This window comes from Phytophthora infestans, genomic scaffold (assembly GCF_000142945.1).
Source record: "Phytophthora infestans T30-4 supercont1.4 genomic scaffold, whole genome shotgun sequence".
In the NCBI taxonomy this organism is placed as follows: Eukaryota; Oomycota; class Peronosporomycetes; order Peronosporales; family Peronosporaceae; genus Phytophthora; species Phytophthora infestans.
In genome coordinates, this window is record NW_003303755.1 from 2,103,081 (window position 1) to 2,123,683 (window position 20,603).

Consider the following 20,603-nt stretch of genomic DNA (forward strand, 5'->3'; position numbering starts at 1 on the left):
TCGTGCCAGTAGTACTGGTAGCCGTCAGGGCCATCCAAATTAAACTTTTTTTTCATCACTAAAGATGACACGCTCCCACATGCGCGTCTTGCTCAAGATATTTTGCAGCAAATGCTGCACGTGCGACCTTGTGGTGAGGCTTGATGGCCGGAGAGGGTTTCCTCTTGATCCACTTTGCGGCACGAGACGAGCTCAACAGCCTGCGCACCGTACTTGGCTTGAGAACGTTGTCGAGCGCCTCGGCAATCCGTTTGGACGTGAATCGTTTGACTGTAGCAAGCCGAAAGACCCGTCTAGCGATCCGTTGGGTGAACTTTTGCCGGCCTGCCGAATTATCTTTGAGGGTGCCGCCTTTCTTTGGGGGGCCTCATGATGTTGCGAACACCCATGGTCACTGCGCCCGATGGACCTCGCGATGTAGCGGTAGCTCCTTCCTTCCCAATGAAGCGCCTTGACCTTGCCGATCTCTTCGGGGGTTAGTCTGGTTTCCCGAGGCATCGTTTTGAGTTGTGTCGGTCTCCCAATTGCGCCCTTCGCCGTCGAATTTCGCGCGCTTTTCGTGGGACCTAATTTTAGCTAATAAGAGGGCGTACAGGAAGCAAAAAAACATTTTTTAAAAAAGTGCGTCTTTAGTTTAGAACACCCCCTAACGTAATTTTTTCGGTCCTGCTTGCAATACCGACACTATCGAGAAACGCTCTGTTGGTATCAGTTTGGCTTAGTATTGAAGGCTTTAGGGCCAAACGGCGCTCGCTGGCTTTGCGTTTTGCTCATCTAACAAGCGAAACTTGAGTGCGTCTATAGTTTGTAGCAGCACTGTGCTACGAAGTTGGACGCACAAAGGTTTATACAATAGGTTGGTGAAGCCTCCGAATCACAAAAGGATCCTAAACTCTTAGGGCGCCTTTTGATGGTGTTACAGCCGCACTTTTGTAATATTTGCTGCTTAGCTACATTGGTCCACCAGACAAAGTACATGCAAATTTTAAGTAAGTAAAGTTTCAACATGGTCTTTCTGATACCGGTAATGTCACTCGTTGTAGTTCTTCTGCTTTAAAAATTTGCAAATATCTTGTGATCATTTTACCCAATCAGAATTATGGCATATTTTTACGTAGTATCTACAGTAGTACTTGTACACTATGGAGGATACTGTACTGGTCAGTGCTGGCGTATTTTTCCGTGGTCGTCTGTAACTCTATCAATAAACTTTGTATAGCACATGCATCACGCAAACACACCAGCCTGAGGATACTACGTAGTTTGAATTCGACGACGTTGATTGCTGGATAAAGGAAAAACTCGTGCAACCTCGGGGTCTTGGATACAGATACATGCCTTCTCGGCACGTGCAAAACACTCGGCAAACTGGATACAGTCCTCGCACATGGCTCGGTCAACGACGATTGCAATGTGCTGCCAATACAGCCATCTCCGATCTAAAGGAATCTCTTTTGATTCTAGCTTCTCTCGAATGTCCATGAGCTTCTGCTTCTCCGCGTGACACCAGTAGAAGTAAAAACTCCGACTGTTAAGTACAGGTGGTTTTACAATACCGCGCTTATTGCGCTCGACAATGTACTTGTGACCGATCTTCTCAACAATGTGAGCAACCGCTATGCTCAGTCGCTTTTGGGACAAGAAGCCCAGATCTGTTCCGAAGGCGCCAAACCCGCTACGAGTCCGCCCTTCGAGTAGTTTGTCCACTAGTTCAGTGTTCACTACCGATATCTCATCTTGGTCTGCTCCTTCGCCGCCATCAATACCGGTGACAGAAGCGTCACTGCCTTCGCGAAGCTTGGCGAAGCTGATGGAGGCTTTGGACGACGTCGTGAACTGCGCCGAGTCTGGTTGCTGGCCCAGGAAGTCCAGGTACTGCGTAACTTTGACCACCTGCTCGGCATGCGGCAGCTCGAAGAAGACTGCGGCCTCGGCCTCCGTTAGGAAATCCTTGAAGCTGAAGTAGCGCGGGGCTACAACGGCGGTCGGTGGCTGCGTCTGCAACTCCATGTTTGCTGAGAAGGTATCAGGGAACTGCGTAAGTGCATGACTACCAGCGCGTCATAGCCAGCCGTTCGTACAGTTGGACCCATTGTATTGCACATCAGCGAGCACGTGGCGTCCAAACGGGATGGTAGCGCCGAGGTTCTGCATAAACTGAAGACGATCGCCATACACGTTCTCGTCTACATTGTAGACTCTACAATGACATTCGTCTACGTGCTGGAGCAGCCATCATCCAACTTCAACCTATTATAGAGCATGTTTCCAAAACTCCGTACCCTCTATCATTACATATTCAATAGTAGAAAACTCTTCACAAATTCGACTTTAAACTTCTGCTTAAATCTATGCACACCAATTTGAAATAAATATGAGAATTTCAACTTTGATTCAACAGACGAATCTTCGTCTTCAACCAGCGCACTTCCAAATCTGCGCTGCCTGACCCAAGAGAATCCTTCTCAACCAAAAGATGTCGGGCAAGTGTGTAGGCATCGTCCGCGAGGTATACAACAAATGGGAGCGTCGAGCGCCGCTCACACCCGCACACGTTAAGGAGCTAGTGGCGCGTGGCGTGCAGGTGCTGGTTCAGCCGTCCACGGCACGCGTCTTCTCAGACGACCAGTATGTTCGCGCCGGAGCCACACTGTCCGAGAATTTGGCGCCGGCGAATGTCATTGTGGGGGTCAAGCAGGTGCCCGAGCCGGCACTGCTGGCGGACAAGACGTACCTCTTCTTCAGTCATACCATCAAAGCGCAGCCCGAGAACATGGCGCTGCTGGACGCCGTGCTACAGCGTCGCGTCACGCTAATCGACTACGAATGTATCACAGAGGAGAGTGGTAAGCGTCTCATTGCCTTCGGCGGAAATGCCGGTCGTGCAGGAATGATTGCGGGCTTCCGAGGTCTCGGAGAACGTCTCATCAACATGGGAATCTCCTCGCCCTTCGTCAACATCGCGTCCTCCTACATGTACGCAGACTTAGAGCACGCTAAAGACGCAGTGGAAGCTGCAGGTAGAAGGATTCGAACAGATGGTCTGCCGGGTGACTTGGCGCCAATGACATTCGCCTTTACTGGCAATGGCAATGTGTCTAAAGGAGCTCAGGAGATCTTCAAGCTCATGCCGCACGAGATGGTGCATCCTTCGGAACTACCAAAGCTGCCAAAAAACAATCGTATTCTCTACGGTACAGTCATCGACGATCCGGCCTACTTTGTTAAGCCTCAGCCGGGTTTCACGGGTGAGACTACGAGAGCTCACTACTACCAGAATCCACACCAATACGAAGCTGCTTTCCATGAAAAAGTGTTGCCATACACCTCAATGCTCGTCAACTGTATGTACTGGGACGACCGTTTTCCAAGATTGGCCACGCGAGAGCAGATTCGTGAGCTTCGCAAGTCTGGGAACCACAAATTGCTCGGGATCGCTGATATCTCGTGCGATATCGGCGGAAGTATCGAGTTTCTGGAGCGTGCTACTGAAATTGAGCGTCCGTTCGCTCTGTACGACGTTGTTGAAGATAAAATGCGCGAAGATGGAGACAGCCGAGGCCTCGAAGGAGACGACGGCATTATGATGATGGGTGTCGATATCTTACCGAGTGAACTGGCACGCGAGTCGAGTCAGCAGTTCGGTGACCGCTTGGTCGGATACGTCACGGCGCTGTCGAGTGCTTCTTCGTCCAACGTTCCTCTACATGAACAGAAAGAGCTGCCTGCTGAGCTACGTGGAGCTTGTATCGCCAGCAATGGTGTGCTTGCACCTAAATACGAGTATATCCACCGTATGCGAGCCGAGCGCGAGCGCAGCAAGCAGTACAAGTTCTTGGATGCTCAACAACAGGTCGCTGGGAGTACGTGCGTTCTACTGGAGGGGCACCTGTTTGATACCGGACTTATTAACCAGGTACTCAACCTCATTGAAGACCATGATGGGGGTTTCCACCTTCTAGACTGCGAAGTACGCCCAAATGTTGGAGTCGGGGACAGTGGTGACAGCACCAGTTCGAACGCCATCGTGCAGATTAGTATGAGTGACCGTGAAGCGCTGGATGCTATCATCACCAAGATCCGCTCCTTAGCTGAGCTTACTTCTGGTGCGAAGGCTACGGTCACAGAACTACCCGATCTGTGCGGCACAGACTACTCCAAGACGCGAGGTGTCGTGAGAAAAGATGCAGCAGCCAATACTATGGCTGAAGTATCGGTCTCCAGCCCGAAGAAGCGGAAGGTTGTGTGTTTTGGCGCTGGATTGGTGGCGTCACCACTTGTGGAGTATCTATCAAGAGAGCAAGGAAACGAAGTTCATGTGGTGTCGGGTATTGAGAGGGAAGTAAAGGAGATGATGCGCAAAATCTCTCGTCGAAACATCAAGCCTCACGTAGTGAACGTCGCTGAAGATGCTGCTGGAGTCGACAAACTTTGCGCTGAAGCCGATTGCGTTGTGTCGCTACTGCCAGCGACCATGCACACGACAATTGCTCAGCGCTGCATTCAGCATGCGACTCCTCTCGTGACGGCTAGCTATGTGTCACCAGAAATGAAGGAGCTGGACGCTAGGGCAAAGAAGGCAGGTATTCCGATCCTCTGTGAGATTGGTCTCGACCCTGGTATGGATCACATGAGTGCCATGAAAGTCATTGATGAAGTGAAGGCCCTCTCCGGGAAGGTCATGACCTTCTCGTCTGTCTGTGGCGGCTTGCCAGCTCCTGAAGCAGCGGACAACGCCATTGGTTACAAGTTCAGTTGGAGTCCGCGTGGTGTGCTCACGGCGGCACTGAATGCAGCCCAGTACCGCAAAGACGGCAAAGTCATCAACGTGGCAGGTGAAGACTTACTCAATAGAAGCGAACGCGTAAACTTCTTGCCGGCGTTCAACATCGAGCAGATCCCGAACCGTAATTCGCTTCCTTACGGCGATATCTATGGCATCCCAGAGGCACACTCGCTGTATCGTGGAACTCTGCGATACGGTGGATGCTGTCAAATTCTGTACCAGCTACGCAAGCTTGGCCTCTTTGACATGGACCCATCCAAACCCATTCCAGCGACTTGGCCGGATCTTCTGACGCAGTTGGGTGGTTTCCAAGGTCTTCGCGAAGACGCCCATGGGTTCCTTCAGTGGCTTGGTGCCTTTGATAAATCAAATCCTGTGGTTAAAGCCCCGTCCATCCTTGACGCTTTCTGCGCTCTCCTGCAAGATAAGTTGTCGTACCAACCAGGAGAACGCGACATGGCCATCATGCATCATGAGTTCGGCATCGAGTACGAGGATGGCAAGAAGGAAAAGCGTACGTCAACATTCGTGGGCTACGGGTCCGAGAAGGGCGACACGATCATGGCTAAAACGGTTGGATTAAGTGCTGCTATCGGCGTCCAGTTGATCTTGCAGGACGCAGTTCAAGGTCGTGGTGTGCTTACCCCCACAACCCCCGACATCTACGGTCCTGCACTGGCCCGTCTCGAGGTCGAAGGTGTGCGCTTCATTGAAAAAACATTCCCACAGCATTAATCGGTGGAAATGAAGGGCGTCTAGGTGTCGATATCTCAAAGAACCGTTGCCGGTCTACCATCGAATGAAGCTCGCTGCTGAGTGCCTTCACGCAAACCTTGCGGTGCAATGTACTTTTGAGAGACCCCGTCAGACGACAGATAGAGTCGTGATAGAGCTTTCGGACGGGAACTAGCGTAACTCGTCTTGATCTGCCGACCACCTGCTTTAATCGACGGGTAGACTTTTAGCTCAAGTAGACCACGCATATGTTCATCTGTGTCGGTAATCTGAGGCGCATTTCCACCTAAACTGGATAAAGCACCGAGCTCTTGGTTTTGTACGGGTGTATCCATCCCTGGGGATGGAGCGTGATTCAATTCGGGGCAATGGATCATGACGGATGCCTTCCCCAGGAAGCGCTGCGGCATGCGATCGGGGCCATTACGTTGCCGCAGAATCAATCCTTGAGGTTTCCAGCGATCGGTTTGAGCCTCTGACTCGGTTGTTTCAGGAATTGCTGATACTTCAACGCTGCGATTTGTTTGGCGGCGGATCTCATCCTGCTCTTCGATGTCTCGAAGCTATCGCAAGGTATTTGTTAAAATAATCAAGATAAAATCACAAGTTACACCAAGTGTTCACCAACTTTTTGTTGCAGGGTTTCGCACTCCTTCTTGAGTTCGCTGACGTCAACTTCTAGCCTCGCAATGATCTGCTTACACTGTCAGAACGTAACACCACACAGAAAAGGTTGCAAATAGTTAAAAACTACTTCGGTACAAAGGCTTTAGAACACATACCCTGTCATTGGCGTTGAGTTCTTGCTGCCAGGCTTTTGTCTTCTCAAACAGCAAAAGTGTGAGCCGCTGGTGGTCGTCTTCCAACTGTCCGTGTTCCGTCTTGAGTGCAATCATTTCCTCTCCCTGAATTTTACATCTCATCGTGTACTCGTTGAGCTCCTCCGTTGTTTGTTTCTAACACAGCACGGCACCTGTTAATGCTTGTCAATCCTCAACTCTATCGATGAACTTACCAATGCCCGCTCCATTTTTACTGAGCTGTTCTTCCCCATGTCGACTACAAGACGGAGTTTTGAGATTTCTGCCTCCAGTGTCCGAATATGAAGTTGGTCCGAGTCAATTTTGTTTTCGGCTTGGTCGAGGTCTTCACGCATACGCTCAAAACTTGCTTTAATCTTTTGCATTTCGACTGTGACTACCTCGGCTCGGTTGTGACACAGGATTCCAAACTTCTTCATGGCCTTCTCCAAGAGCACTTTCCGGCGTACTTCTCGCTTTTTACGCTGCAACTCTATCATCTGTATACCACCTTCACTATCACGTATGGCTTCATTGGGATCTTCAGGTGGCACAACGTCGAGCTCCAGCTCTAAAATGAGGGATTTGTTGTCGCTGACTTCATGTACTGACTCAGAAACTTGGCGCAGGAAAGTCATCAGAATAAAGCTCTTCTCCACTTCATACTGCTGTTCTCGTTTTCCCTCTTCGTGTTGGCGCATCAATGCCTCCATCATCTCAGCAGCACCGGCGCTATCCTGGTTCAGCCGCATCTTGAGTGCATTCACGCTGATGTTTCATCATGTTAGCGCTATGTAAGAGATTGCAAGGTGGATTTTACGTTCGTACCTGCCAGTTAGCGCGTCAATAGACAGCTTGGACTCTTCTAGCCGATCGGTTAGTCCAAGATTCTTTCGCTCCAGCTCCTGTAACCAAAAACAATACGGGAATCAACACGAGGGTTTTGTTGACAATTGTTTAGCACAGCTGCAACGTACCGTGATCACTTTTTGCTGTTTGGCGACGTTATCTTTGCCTTGTTTCACCTCGGCCAGCATACGCGCGATTTCCTTGTGGTACGCCTCAAAGTTCTGGTCGTTGATATCTAGCGCATCCTGCAATTCATCTTCTTCTTGCAACGCAGATTCAATCTGCGCTCTGGCTGCAGGCTTTATAAATGGCCGGCGAGTCTCCCCTTCGCTTGAATTCAGTGTACTAGCCTGAGTCGGAGTTGCAGCCACCTCGCTTTCGCAACTCGGTTGGCGAGAGATAACAGTTTTGCTTGCCATTCTACTGAGCACCCGCTTCAGACCAGGCATCTGACCGGTGCTGTTGGGGTTGCGAGCTAGTTGACCTGCTAGATCGTTCTCGCGCATCGAAGCCCACTCCACTTGGTATTGAAGATCGTCGATCTTTTTTCGTACATTGTTCCGCATCGCCTGGCTTGCTACTTGTTGTCTCTGCGAGCGGTCCTTCTTAGTGTTATTGCTTGCCGGTCTTTCCGGTTCCTCCGGATCATCAAGCATGGAGGAATAATCCATATCCATCGAGCGGTTCTGCTGAATGTTCTCCAAGTCTCGCGCTAATTTCTTGTTGAGACGTCGAAATTCCAGATTTTGCTCTTGCATCTCCTCTCGTGCTCGTTCTTCTTCAATAAGCTGGTCTTCCAGATGCCGTTTGGTTAGTTCAAAGCGCTGCAAAGTCGACACCAGTTCTTCTTTTAGAGATGTCAGAGATTGCTGCTGCTCCGCGCAAAGAGCCATTTTCTCTTTGAGTTGCGCGTCGCGTGCTGCGAGATCCTCAGTCAGCTGTTTCGACTTTTTAATTTCTTCCTGTAATCGATAGTCTGACATCCACAGCAGGCTCAACTGTTAGACTTGAGTCGTTAGTGCTGAATAGTTAGTTAGAACGTACAGTTTGTGCCGAAGTCGGACTCGATTTGTGCTTTCTCGACTTTGACGACGTGCAGAGCTCTGGTCACTTGAGCAAGTTCTTCCTTGAGATGGTTGTTTGAAGCCGAGAAGATATCTCGGTCGTGGTTCGAGCGAACAAGCTGCTGCTTGATATCCTTACACTCGTTCGTGAGGCGATCGATTTCGTCCTGAGTAGCTTGAACGAGCTGGAGCTTGGAGCGCATTCCAGCAATAATAACTTTTTGTTCGCGCTCCGTCTTTCGTGCAGCCTGCAACTGCTCCAGAGTATACGCGTTCTCTTTCATCAGTGCCTTTACTCGTTGTTGCAGTGCATCATTAACTTCCTCCATTTGCTTCGCCTCCGAGCGCATTCGCTGCACGACAGCTCGCATCTGTTGCTCTCCTTTAGCTACACGGGCCATTTCTTGTCGAGCAGCTTTAAGCTCCTTGCTCTGTGCAAACATCGAAAAGGTTAAGTGTCGACGATAGCAGCGCAGTTTAATGCACATACCTCGCCATGAACAAGCTCTAAGTGACCGCCACAGGTCTCGCACGGGTGTAGTTGCAGCACTGTTTCGCTGGGTGCAAACAGAGGTAAAACTTCTCGCAGATCCACTGATGGAACGCTAGAAAGACCGCCGTCGATTGACGTGGAGGATTCTTGACTGGATGGCATTCGCTGGAGCTTTGGAATTGACCCCACGTGACCCGCTTTCCTACCGTTTTGCCGTAGCTCTTCCTTGATAACAAGCACATCTCGGTAGTACGCGCGTCTAATTACTTCCAGTATCTGGTTGCGTCGTGAGAGCTTCCCACGCAGCATTTCTAGCTGCAACTGCAGAGATAAATCCTTCGATAACACCCCGTCGTCGAGATCTTTCGGTATCCCTGCAAGCGAATCAAAAGCTTTTGACGGACTATCTTCTTCAAAACCCAAGATTCCACCGATACCAGCTTCACCGATTCGTGCAAGGTTAAGCAGATGCGACGTTCCATCCGTGTCGATCCCTCCAGAATGGCGCGCCATCGTCCAAAATTCAATGATCTTGGTTCTTGCCTGGTCGCATCAAAAACGAAAAATACTTCTCTAATTATAAGCTTTCAGATTTGTCGCCGCGCTTCAAGAGTTCGTGTTACTTCAGATAAGTTACACGATGTAACATGCACAAAAGACGAACGAAACCGAAGGTGACATTCATTGCTGAGCGAGCTGTCGACATTTCACTTTGACTTCTTCTTCACGCTATCTCCACGACTCCGCCGCAATCTTGTAATGCAAAAAAAACGTTGTTGCTTGCAAAAGCTGTACTTGTGGCCGTCTCACGAATGCCAGGTAAGCTTAACATTAGACGGACTTCTGGAGAAACCACTTACGGGTTTTGCGGCTGGCTGCCGCGAATGGTAAACCCAGTCGTGTTAACAGGCTCCGCCGCATTGACAGACTTTACCGCATGGATAAGCCCCACCGGGTTGACAGGCTTCGCCGCATTGACCGGCTCTGCCGGGTTGACAGGATCTGTCGTGTTAATGGGCACTGGCATGTTGACAAGCTCTGCCGTGTTGATAGGCTCCGTCGAAAGCGGCAAAGGGGGCGGATTGTCGGTCATGCCGGCTATGATGCCTGAAATCTCATCGCTCTCTCGTTGCATATCGGCCAGTTGCTCCTTCGTGAGCCCATGTTCACTAGGAGGCTCAGTTACTTTCGTCGTTTCAATGCTTGTAGCGACTGCTGGAGCCTCGAGATCATCGACCGGTGGGTGAATCGAATAGCCGGAAGCATGCACAGAATACTCCCGGTCAAATTCAGGGTTCTGTCGGAATGGCGGAGGACCAGCAGGCGGAAGTGGCGGCTCATCTGGTCGAGGGAAGGCGATCGGGGCAGGATGATACGTGTCAGCATCACTCATCTCTTCCTCGCCACCCTTAGTCTCATCGTCGCTATCTGGTGCGGGGCTGCGACGTCCACTTGACGTGCTTCTTCGCGCTGCATGATCATTTCCACTCTCGTCAGCGTCGTTGGCTCCGTTTTCATCATCAGCATCGCCACCATGTGGACCAACACTATCATGTCGAACAGCATCACGCGAGCTTCGACTCGATGCAGCAGAAGGGTGAGTGGCAGAAGCAGTCACAGCCTTTCGAGCCTTGTGCGGTGTCTTCTTATCCTCATAGTGCGTGGCAAAGTCCGGAAAGTTATCGACGACATCATCTTTCGCTTCGATGCCGATTTCATTCAAAGAGACCCAGAACGTCTTCTTAGTCGCCTCCAGAACTCCAAGCTCGCCGTCGCACTCGTCGAGTTCTTGCCCCAATCTAGCAATAGCTTTCATCAGAGCCTTATCGTTGACGCCACCTTGTTTCAGCTGAGTGTGCTTCCGTTCTAGATCTGCCTTGGTCTCTGCGATCTGCTGGTCCTTCATCTCCAACTTGTGCATCGTCTCTCGAAGCAAAATCCGGTTCTTAAACTCGCACTGCTGGTTCTGACAGCGATCCGTGTGCGCCTCCACGTCGTGCCAAATACGACACATTTTGTTCTTACAGGGTGTCGAGCTGCTGCACATCTGCGAGCGGATCTTCTTGCATCCACGTCCACACACTTTGCCAAGCGGAGGTTTGCACAGCAGAGCGTCCACGAACTGGATGGACTTGCGTAGACGTTCCTTAAAGAACTTAGTCTCGGAAGGAGTGCGTAGGTCAGGGTAGCACAGCTCGCCAATAGCGTCTTTGAAAGACAGCAACGTGTCATCGTCTTCCTCCGTCTCCTTTTGGTTCCTAGTCGTACACGCCACCGGCTTCTCCTCTTCTTCTTCTTCTTCATCCGAGCTGTCCTGAATCACCTTCCTCGCTGCACGACGTGGTCGCTTTGCAGGTTGCACATCCTGTGGGCTGCCTCTCGTGGCTCTCTTACTGCCAGATGCACTTCTCGTGTGCATGGCAGGAGACTCGGTGGACGCTCGGGTGGGCATTCGGGGCACAGACGCCTCTCTTTTCACCTTCTTCTTGGACATCGACCCCCGGCCGATGCTATGGCTGCGTGTCTCGCGCTGCGCGGGTGGGGCGTCTCCGCGTCGATGGAACCACAGTCCCTTGGTCACCACCGAGTTGAGCACACGCTCCGTGGCGCCGCTGTGGCAGGCCAGGATAATGCGGTCCATCTGGTCTTCGAAACCCGGAGAGGCCTCCATGTGCTTCTTAATGTAGTCCACCAGGCGGCGGCAGGTATTGAAGTACTGGTCATAACCTCCGCTTTCTTCTGTGGACGCAGGCGAAGTCGTCTGCGCCTCGACTGCGTGCTGGAAGCTCTCGCATACGGAGCTCACAGTCTCCGCTACGCTCTCTTTCAGTGAGCGCGTCAACGCCGCCTGCAGCTGGTCCACGGCGGAGCCCGAGCGCCGCGCCTTGGTCCCGCGCTTCACCATCGTTGGCTCGGAGTTGTGGCAGTTTGAGATTGGATCTCTGTTAGATTATTGGCTGTCATTATTCTCAGAATGTATTACTTTGCACTCAACTATTTAGAGAGTTCTTAATTTTCGGTAATTTATTTACTTTAGCTTTGAGATTTAATTTTAGTCAGCCAGGTCAAATCCTAGAGGCTAATTTCGCCTTCAACGCCGATCTCAGCTTCAATGTAGGCTGCGGTTTGATGAGATGCGGCATTGGACAGAGCCACGAACGGGTGAGACCGTCGTCCATCGTGGCCGTCGCCAGCTTTGCCAATGCATCAGCCTGGTTGATGACAGCCTCGTTCACAAGTAACAGCGACAGCCACGCGTTGGAGGTATCACTGCCCGTAACAATCGGTTCCTTTGATAAAATGTCATCCCATTCTTCCTGGATGAACGTCTTCGTGCGTGCTAAGCCGTTGATAGGCGACACCGGAATCATTTGGATGCCGTGAATGCAATACTTTTCGGCGCTGAACCATGTTGTGTAGTCCGCCTTGTTGTCGAAGAAGATGCCTGTGACGTGGTTCGGAACGAACTGAGGCGGGTGTATCGTGTTGTCCGACGTCATGAGGAAGTAGGTGCGTACGGTACGAGCGTTGAGGCGTAGCATAAGACTACCTAGATCTTCCACCGCCTTGTTACCCGATACCTGTCCCCAGAGTTTCATGCCGTAGTAGAAGTTCACGTCCTCTGATGTGCTCTCCTGGTCTTTCCCATCAGCCACTGGGGTCACACCGTGCGAGTACGAATGACCCAAATACATACCACGAGAAATGGCGAAATCTTGGAAAGTATTGGTCATCCAAGCTTGGGTTAGCCACATCACGAAGCAGCGTCCACACCATAGTGTCAAGTTGCTCTATGCCTGACCATGAGGGGTCTAGTTTCTTCAAGATAGCCGACGCCGTCACCCAGTAGCCGTAGTGATAGTGGTGGTCGTTATACACTCCATTGCCAAAATCGGCATTTATGTCTCCGGTGGTAAACGCCAGACTTGTCACTATTCCCTTGTATGTCGTATCGTACACTAAAGGTGAGCTAAGGGTGTTCGTCCCGAATGATTTCAAAAGTGCTTCCAGCTTATCCAGACAGCGTCGAAGTAGGGTCGTGTCATCTCCAACTACAGTGGTGTCCGCTGCTATAAGGCATAATGATGCATACTTTTGAAATGATTTTCCACTGAAGTACCAACTCCCCTTGTCCAGAACCCAATCGCTGTCAATATCGCTCTGCAACGTGGACAGAAGGTTAACCTGCGCAACTACATCAGCTGACGGCTTAGTTGATGGATAGAAGTCCACTTCTTCGTCTGCTTCATCCTCTCTCAAGGCCCAGCTACCAAATTTCGTCACTTGAGCCACCATATCACCACGAGTGCTCGAGTGCAGTACGATGACACCCTTGCTCTTCGTCGTAATAGCCTCTTTCATAACTTCCACTTGATGCGGTAGCGCGAAATGCAACAGACCCGTGCTGTCACAGCTACTGCCTTCAGTCTCCCAGTCCAGCGAGTAGCTTGTTCGGGACTGCACTGACACGTCTCCACCACGGACAACACACGACGCGTAGTCGTCGTAGACACTCTCATCGCCAGTCTCAGGTAGAATTGCCATCCGAAGTGTTCCAGTGTAAACCGCATTGCTCACAAGAGCTGACCCCGTGATGTGGAACGAAGCCCCCATATCGCTCGCAAATATCACCCATGTCTGCTGGTTCGTGAGCTTCACTACGTACTTGCCTGGCGTCGAGCTATCTTGCAGCGTCATGGCATATTCGGACTCGATGCGGGGCGTTAAACCGGCGTACGTTGCTGATACAAACGCCATGCCGTGCACCAGCGCGGAGTCCATGCAGTTTTTACTACCCGTAACAAACGTCCGCACAGAAACTCCCATTTCACTGAACGAGTACACCTCGTAGTCCGGTTTAGTCGACCCGAATTCATTCGCCGATAACGTTACGTCGTTGTGGAATTCGTGCAGATAGTATCGGACGACGCCATTCACCTCACCGGCCATTTGATGGTATGTGTGGGAGTAGCATGCTTGTATACCGAAAGGTGCTTCTTTGGGTAGCTTGAGCGCATACGGATTAGACCATGCGGGGTTGGCGACGGTGTCGATGTCCTCTGTTGTGGTGTGGATGAGGTTCCCCCACCATTTGTTGGTGGGTATCGGTTTGGTCAGCAGGTTGGAGGCGACGTTGATGATGGGGGCGAGCGCGGCGAGTCCATCCTTGCGTTGGAAAAGTGCTTCGGACGGTGCATCAGTAGCGAATGGAGCAAGGTACCTGTTTTAAATACTTTCCTCTGTCGTGAAGGTGGGTTTGTTGCGCTGCACTTGCAAGTGTTGTGGGGCAGTGATGGCATTGGTAGTTAAAGTGTAGATAAAGCTGGTCGTTGCGTCCCAGCCACCATTTATCGTCTGAATTCTGATTGGAAAATCAAATGTCACCTTTTTTTACTTTGATGAAGTGGAGATCTGCTTTCAGAGTCGTAATAAATGAGTGGACTGGTACACTAATTAGTCGTGCTTCGAAATTGATCGTGCATTCGCACTTTAGTGGCGTCACAAATCGCCACTAAAGCGGAAGCACGACTAATTAGAATTGATGACTCTTCTAAAACATCTGGGATATTTTAGAAGAAGTTTAGAATTGATGAATCTTCAAAAATATCCCAGATATTTTAGAAGAGTCATCAATTCTAAACAAAAACAGCGGTTCTCGGCAATAACTTTAATTTAGTGTGCTTGGTTTGAAATATGAACTACCGGTAGTTATTTTTTATATAGCGGGCAGTTAAATTACCAAAATTCAAACACCATATTTAGTCATGGTTAGAATGAACGGTGTAGTACTCTGCTAACGAATTTGTAAGAAGTTAAAAAAAAAAGAAGCAGGCTACTTTTTCACGAGTACATCCATCCCTAGTGCTGTGGTAGCCTCCCCTCTCCCTGTTCAAGATCAGGTCTGCGCCATGGCAGGTGAAGCGATACCGGCGTTCGACACAGATTGAGGTATGAGAGGCGGCGCGGGACAAAGAGACTTTGCAGGATACGCTAACAGGAATCTGGGACTAGTAGAAGCTCTCGCTCAAGCTGCTCAAAGGAAATCTAAGCATTCTTACCTTTCAGTCGTTGTGAGCAAGTCGTCTTGGCAGCAAGTGCACATTACAAGCCCCCCCCCTTTCAGGGACAAACTCTCGCTGCTGCTGCAAATGTGAAAATAGCTAACCATTCTCTGTTCTACGCATTTTACGTATTGTATTGATGTATACATTTACCAGCTTAAGATTGGCGAGCGCTGCAGAAGCCCGACTAAATGTACGCGCCGTGATCATATTGAGTAAGTCAGTGACAGCCGTCCAAAGCAGGAGCATCGAGCTGTGAGTGGCGGTTCACATTCGCACAGAAGCTTCTACTGTTTATTGCAGCTAATGGGAAACAGTATAGCTGATACCAAAGTACCGCTCATAGCTTTGTTGCCGAGGTTGATACCGTCGCCGACAAAAACGCGCTGATTAGACTAGTGCTTGTATCTTGTGTGCACTCATATTGAGGGGTACCGGTTTCAGACGGTAAGTACCCATAAGCTGGTAGCCCAAACCAGTACAACACGATCCCGCCATGATTATAATACGTTGATTACGCTACCGATGATTAGACGAGTAGGATGATTGGACGAGAGCAGAGTGTTGGTGACTAGATAACCTAGGTAGTAAGGACAGAGTAAGCTCCGATAAATCAATCACGTCAGAATGTTCCTTCTTCCCTTCAAGTGTTCTCGCTCGGGTCTTCTCCCCGAGAGGTGACTCTGCCCTTCGCCACGTACAAGCCTAACGTTTCCCAAGCCCGTGACCTCTATCAACTCATTTCGCGTGTTGCCACTGACTACTACGTACATACTCCTGTGCCAACGGGCACAGTGTGAGCGCTGTATACTATTGTGTCCACTACAGCCTATTGCATACAAAGGCCGTGGCGGTTAAATTGGCCATCATCTACTTGGTTAAATTAACGTTTTTGTATACAAGCATCCAAAGCCGTGCAGTAAGGTTCTTGAAATCCGTACTTAAAGCATCACTGTAGTGTGCTCTATCTGAGAGTGTCAATACTAATAAAATGTACAGAAGTATGCATAGCGGTGAAAGTAAAGGACCTCTTCACCTAAACCTTGTACAGACTCAAAAACAGCTGTAAACGTGGCTCACACAGCTCGAATTTGTCCTTTTAGGGCTGTCTGTACAACGTACCGTTGCACTACCAGGACAAAATAATTAGTTTAGGGCTATCTTGAAAACCCACCGCGCTTTGCACATTTGTCAGTGTATGCTGGCCCTGTTCAGCAAAACCTGGGATCGAGAACCTGGGCAATAGTATGGAAGCTCCGGATTTATCCTTGCAATCAGCACAATCGCAAGGGTAAACCCGAAGTTTCGATCTTTTTGCTCAAGTTCCCGATCCCACTGGAAACTGAATTCAGTCCACCATCATTCAAGTAATCGACTTAATAAGATAGACCACTAATTATCTGTCCATCCACTCGTATCAGTTGTGAGCCGCGTCCGTTCTCTTTTAGAAGCACCACAGGACCGCCGCGTTGCTGCCCACGCACGTTGTGTTCCTGTTGGTGTAGGACAAGACACTGATCATGGGTGTTGAGGTCAACTCTAGAGCCGCCTCCTCTGTGTGTTGAGTCCCTCGGCTCCACCCTAACATACCCTCTCAGCGACAGCAAATGTGTTTTTGACAGAGTGACGCTGGATGTAGCGCTAAGCGTATCCATTGCGACTTCTACACAACTAACGTGTATTTCTCTCTGATGTCTTACTTACCCCTAGTACCAAGAGATCAGTGACGGCCATGACGACAGTTGCACGTCTTCAGCTAGCTTTTCTACCGGATATAGTTTTGGAATCCAGTGTGCCTTCTAAACGTGTACCAGCGTTGATGCAATACGGGCATGTAATTTGAAAGTCTAGTCGTGGCTGAAGGCTATTTTTCGCAAATTGATCAGAAGTGGATTGAGAAGCAGAGGAGTAGCCACTGGGCTCAAATGTTATTTTCCTTGCGTGCTTTCTTTACTTGTAGTATGAAAGAGCTTTTTCGTATGGATAGCTAAAGTATTGATTCTCTACACCGCGCCATATGCCCACATTTGATCCCCGTTCGAGATGCTCCTGATGCGGTGGAGACGCCAGAGCGTTTAGCTGTACTTCTTTACGTGTGTGCTCAAGCCGCACCCACACGAGCAGCTGTAGATCACTTTGCAATTGGAAACGCTACTGTGTCATAAAGGAAGTAGCTGAAAGTATATGCAAGTGGGCTTGTCGCATTTGCGTTGTTTCGGCTACGTACAGCTCATTTCGCAGACGCGTATGGGGTCCCACAGATAGTCGGCTGTATTGATGGTACGTATATTTCGATAAGCAAGCCTAACGATGAAGGAGAAATGCATTTCAACATAAAGTGCTGGTACAGTGTCGTGCTGCAACTGGTAGCTGATTGGCGAGGGCGCTTCGGTGGATTGGACTGTAAATGGCCAGGGCGAGTAGGTGACAGCCGTGTATTTAGAAACAGCGCATTGGCATACGCGTTTTCGCCGTTATCGGCCGCACTGAAGAGCGTTACGATTCCTACTGAACGTGATACTGTCGCGAACATCTCATACTTCTTGCTTGGTGACTCGGGATATCAGAACAATAATTGCATGGTGACAATATTCGAAATAGCAGAAACAGTAATCGCAGTATGTGCAATGCTAGACAGACGATTAGCACATGCTCGATACCGGGTCGAGTGTGCGTTTGGGCAACTAAAGTACCGCTGGAGAATAATTCTAAAGGGAATAAGTCGGATCATCAACATCATACCTGATATCGTGTTTGCACTCTGCATCATGCAAACTTCCTGCTGGACCCGAATGACAGCTTTTCTATAGTGAGGATGAGATAAAACGAAAACAACAACAGAAACGCTAAGACATGAGCTCAAGAAATGGTATACGTTTAAGTTGCAACGTGCAACGTAAGGTTTTAGCTGGGTTGGATAGTGCTCTTAACAGCAAATGTTTACTTTCTCAAAAGCGTCATCCTTTTGACGTGTTGATCTCGGCTCTCACGCATCTCCTCTTGTTACAATTGCTCTGCTTGTTCAAACATTTATTTCGACTGTTCTTCAAGAATATCTCTCATGTCATCGAGCTTGCTGTCTCTCTTGCGCTTAGAATTTCTTTTTCCAGGGTTGTAAGGGTCTTTGACGGTCTTGCGCTGTCGATGGACTCACCAAACAGGCTGTCAACCCCCGGCGATGGTTCTAATTGCTTGGAGTCTTCATCGTCGAAGTAAGGCTGCGCACTAAATGCCGACGATAACGGAACTGTATTAGGTTTGTCGTTTAAAAAGCGGGTTTCCTCAAACACTTCGTGACTGATGCTCGGACTTCTCATGCGGTGTAGGTCACTGTATACAACCAACATATAGTCACCCCTATCAGTACAATATATGGCTAGCTAATAGACATTCAACTTAACGGAGCTCTTTCGTTTCCTTCTTCGACAGATCAAACCAGTTTAGCTTACCTCTGCTTCCTGCAACCCTGTTTGTATTTACATATCTGACGAACTAATACATCTCGCGGAGAGCGTGAATTTTGTCCTCCGTGGCATTCTTCGAGCGCTTGATAGCTGGGAAAGCAGCTTCGATGGCTGCGAAAATCCGCTCGTCGTACATGCCTTGGTTTTCGTTTTTTTTCTCCCTTACTTGTGCACTGCATGATGCCAAGCATGGACGAGTGAGTCTTTGTCTGTCCAGTTGCGCTTAGTAAACGCAACAGTGTTGTCCGAGGGAATGAGGTCCGCTGTTGCCACAGAAGTAGATGTATTAGTAGAGAGGGAGGGCGACTCGAAGACCATGTGTGCAGCTCTCGATGTAGACTTGCTTGGCGCATCGCTATCCATGACTGTGGGGGGGGCTTTGTAAAAAGACACTGCTGCAGGGTTTTCCTGAAACGTTTTAGCCCCATTTTTACCAGGTTCCGGGGAAAAAGAAATGATGTTGTACACGTTTACCTTGAGATCTGGGAAAGTGTCACTTTTGTTTTCCCGGTTCCCGGCTTAAAGCGTTTGCTGAACAGGCTCACTGTGCCCTGGTCCAGTGTATCCTGTTTCCCTACTGTACCTTAAAGTCCAAACGTTGTGTGTGGACAATATGTATTCTAAGTGTTTCCTTCATTGAGTACTGAGCTCGGAAGCTATATGGCGAGACTTTTCCAGAGCTCGGCGACGTTCCCCGGCCTTTTGGCGTTCCGATCTCTCCTTTTCACGCTGTCCGCATCTTCTCGCGTTGTGCCGGGCTTTGGAGCACTGCGTAAGGAAACGTTGCTAACATTCTCCGAGCGACTTCTGGTTTTCTCCTTATTGGGGCGACCTCGGAAAGCTGTGATAATGGAAGGCTTCGTGATTTTTACTTCTAGAAGAGTGTATTGAATCTCGAAGAAGACACACCATTGGGGAGCTGGCGCACCTAGAACACTTATACCAAGTATATTCTCAAGGCAAAGTAGAATCTACACTAAGCTAACTGGTTATATGTACTCCGTACACTCTGTACGTAAGTATACGTAGTCTGCATACTCTGCCTCTTCGGGGCAGCAGTACTGAGCTTCAGCCATCCACACGATGGTTGACCGTGGCGAACCTGTCACTGCCAATCCGACGATCAATATTTCCACTCACAGCGTAGCGAAATTAGGTCAAATCCTCAACCCACACCCGCCCCCTCTCTCAAAGCCTCATCCAGTCACGTGATACGAGCTTCTGTAGCTGCCACAGCATTGGTATCACTAATTGTGCTACCACGTCCACAATAGTTCAGCCAATTACAACGAAAATGACAACAGGAACGCGCCCGCTACTCAAATTACATGATAACTTCAAGTTGTGCTTCATCATAAATCCGCATGATCCAGCACGGTAATAGCGTCTTCACGGTTGCACACATCCTAACCTATTAAGGCTAGCACGGTGTCCGTCCGACCATCACACGAAACGCTCAGATTTTTTACCATTCTCATTGGCTGTCGAGCGGAGCGAAGGCGACTCCAATTAGTTAAAACTCGATTGTGTAACTTACATCAATAAATTCATGTGGTTGACAGTGTACAGCGGGTGTAGGAAGTTAGGACACCCCTCCCGTTTTCACACACTCTTGAAGCCTGTGGGCGCTATAGGCATCCGTTTGGCGCGAAACTTGGCTTGTTCAAAAGCCCAATGTCGGGCTTTTGGGAACAAGGTGCTGGGGTGCATCGTAAAAGTATTTATTGGTAGAGCAGGATTAATCGAAAACATAAGTGGCGAAAACTGAAGACAGCCCCTACCCGATAAGTGATGTGCACCACATCCAATACAAACATCAAGTGATTTGACTTCAACTTCAACGTCTTCCGCTAGTACTTGGTGTGGCAACCCTTGGCTTGCTTAACGGCATCGAGGCGCTTGGGCATCGAGCGTACGGCTCTCTTCCCTACGTCAGCGTGAGCCTGATACCAAATCTTGGGCAACTTCTGCTTTAAATCTTCGAGGGACGTCGCAGGAGTCTTGTTGAGCTCCCACTTCAAGATAGCCCAGATATTCTCGATCGGATTAGGTCTGGACTCTGATCAGGGTGCGTGAGGGCCTTCAGATTCAGTTTACGCAGCACCTTTTTCGTCTTCTTGGCGGTGTGCGCAGGTGATTTATTCTGTACAAACAGTGTTTGATCTGGTAGGCCGCTCAAAGACTTGGTAAATGAGACCTCATTTACCAAAATCTTGCGATAATACTTACCATTCACAGACTCTTCGCCAATGTGGAGTGGACCGACTCCGTTACCGCAAAGAAAGCTACATTCCCATTACAGACTTGCGACTACTCTTAAACATAGGCTTCACGCAGTTTGGAGCAAACG

The 20,603-nt window shown here is 49.5% G+C and overlaps 5 protein-coding genes across 5 annotated transcripts; 1 reads left to right on the plus strand and 4 right to left on the minus strand.

Moving 5' to 3' along the window:
- Positions 1-1,254: 1,254 nt before the first annotated feature.
- PITG_03529 (uncharacterized protein) lies at positions 1,255-2,010 on the minus strand (the record flags this gene model as incomplete). The annotated part of the gene is made up of 2 exons (XM_002906547.1): positions 1,255-1,706; positions 1,785-2,010. The coding sequence occupies 2 exons, from the start codon at positions 2,008-2,010 to the stop codon at positions 1,255-1,257; spliced, it is 678 nt and encodes a 225-aa protein (XP_002906593.1).
- Positions 2,011-2,476: 466 nt separating this feature from the next.
- Positions 2,477-5,724, plus strand: PITG_03530 (alpha-aminoadipic semialdehyde synthase, putative; the record flags this gene model as incomplete). Its single annotated transcript, XM_002906548.1, has 1 exon — positions 2,477-5,724. One exon carries the CDS (start codon positions 2,477-2,479, stop codon positions 5,519-5,521), a length of 3,045 nt encoding a protein of 1,014 aa, XP_002906594.1.
- PITG_03531 (uncharacterized protein) lies at positions 5,557-9,036 on the minus strand (the record flags this gene model as incomplete). Its single annotated transcript, XM_002906549.1, has 9 exons — positions 5,557-6,084; positions 6,150-6,224; positions 6,304-6,477; positions 6,537-7,089; positions 7,150-7,226; positions 7,299-7,520; positions 7,602-8,146; positions 8,215-8,665; positions 8,725-9,036. The coding sequence occupies 9 exons, from the start codon at positions 9,034-9,036 to the stop codon at positions 5,557-5,559; spliced, it is 2,937 nt and encodes a 978-aa protein (XP_002906595.1).
- A 547-nt stretch (positions 9,037-9,583) lies between these two features.
- PITG_03532 (uncharacterized protein) lies at positions 9,584-11,632 on the minus strand (the record flags this gene model as incomplete). Its single annotated transcript, XM_002906550.1, has 3 exons — positions 9,584-9,637; positions 9,941-10,233; positions 10,276-11,632. The coding sequence occupies 3 exons, from the start codon at positions 11,630-11,632 to the stop codon at positions 9,584-9,586; spliced, it is 1,704 nt and encodes a 567-aa protein (XP_002906596.1).
- A 160-nt stretch (positions 11,633-11,792) lies between these two features.
- Positions 11,793-13,509, minus strand: PITG_03533 (endo-1,3(4)-beta-glucanase, putative; the record flags this gene model as incomplete). Its single annotated transcript, XM_002906551.1, has 2 exons — positions 11,793-12,357; positions 12,425-13,509. The coding sequence occupies 2 exons, from the start codon at positions 13,507-13,509 to the stop codon at positions 11,793-11,795; spliced, it is 1,650 nt and encodes a 549-aa protein (XP_002906597.1).
- Between the last annotated feature and the right edge of the window lie 7,094 nt (positions 13,510-20,603).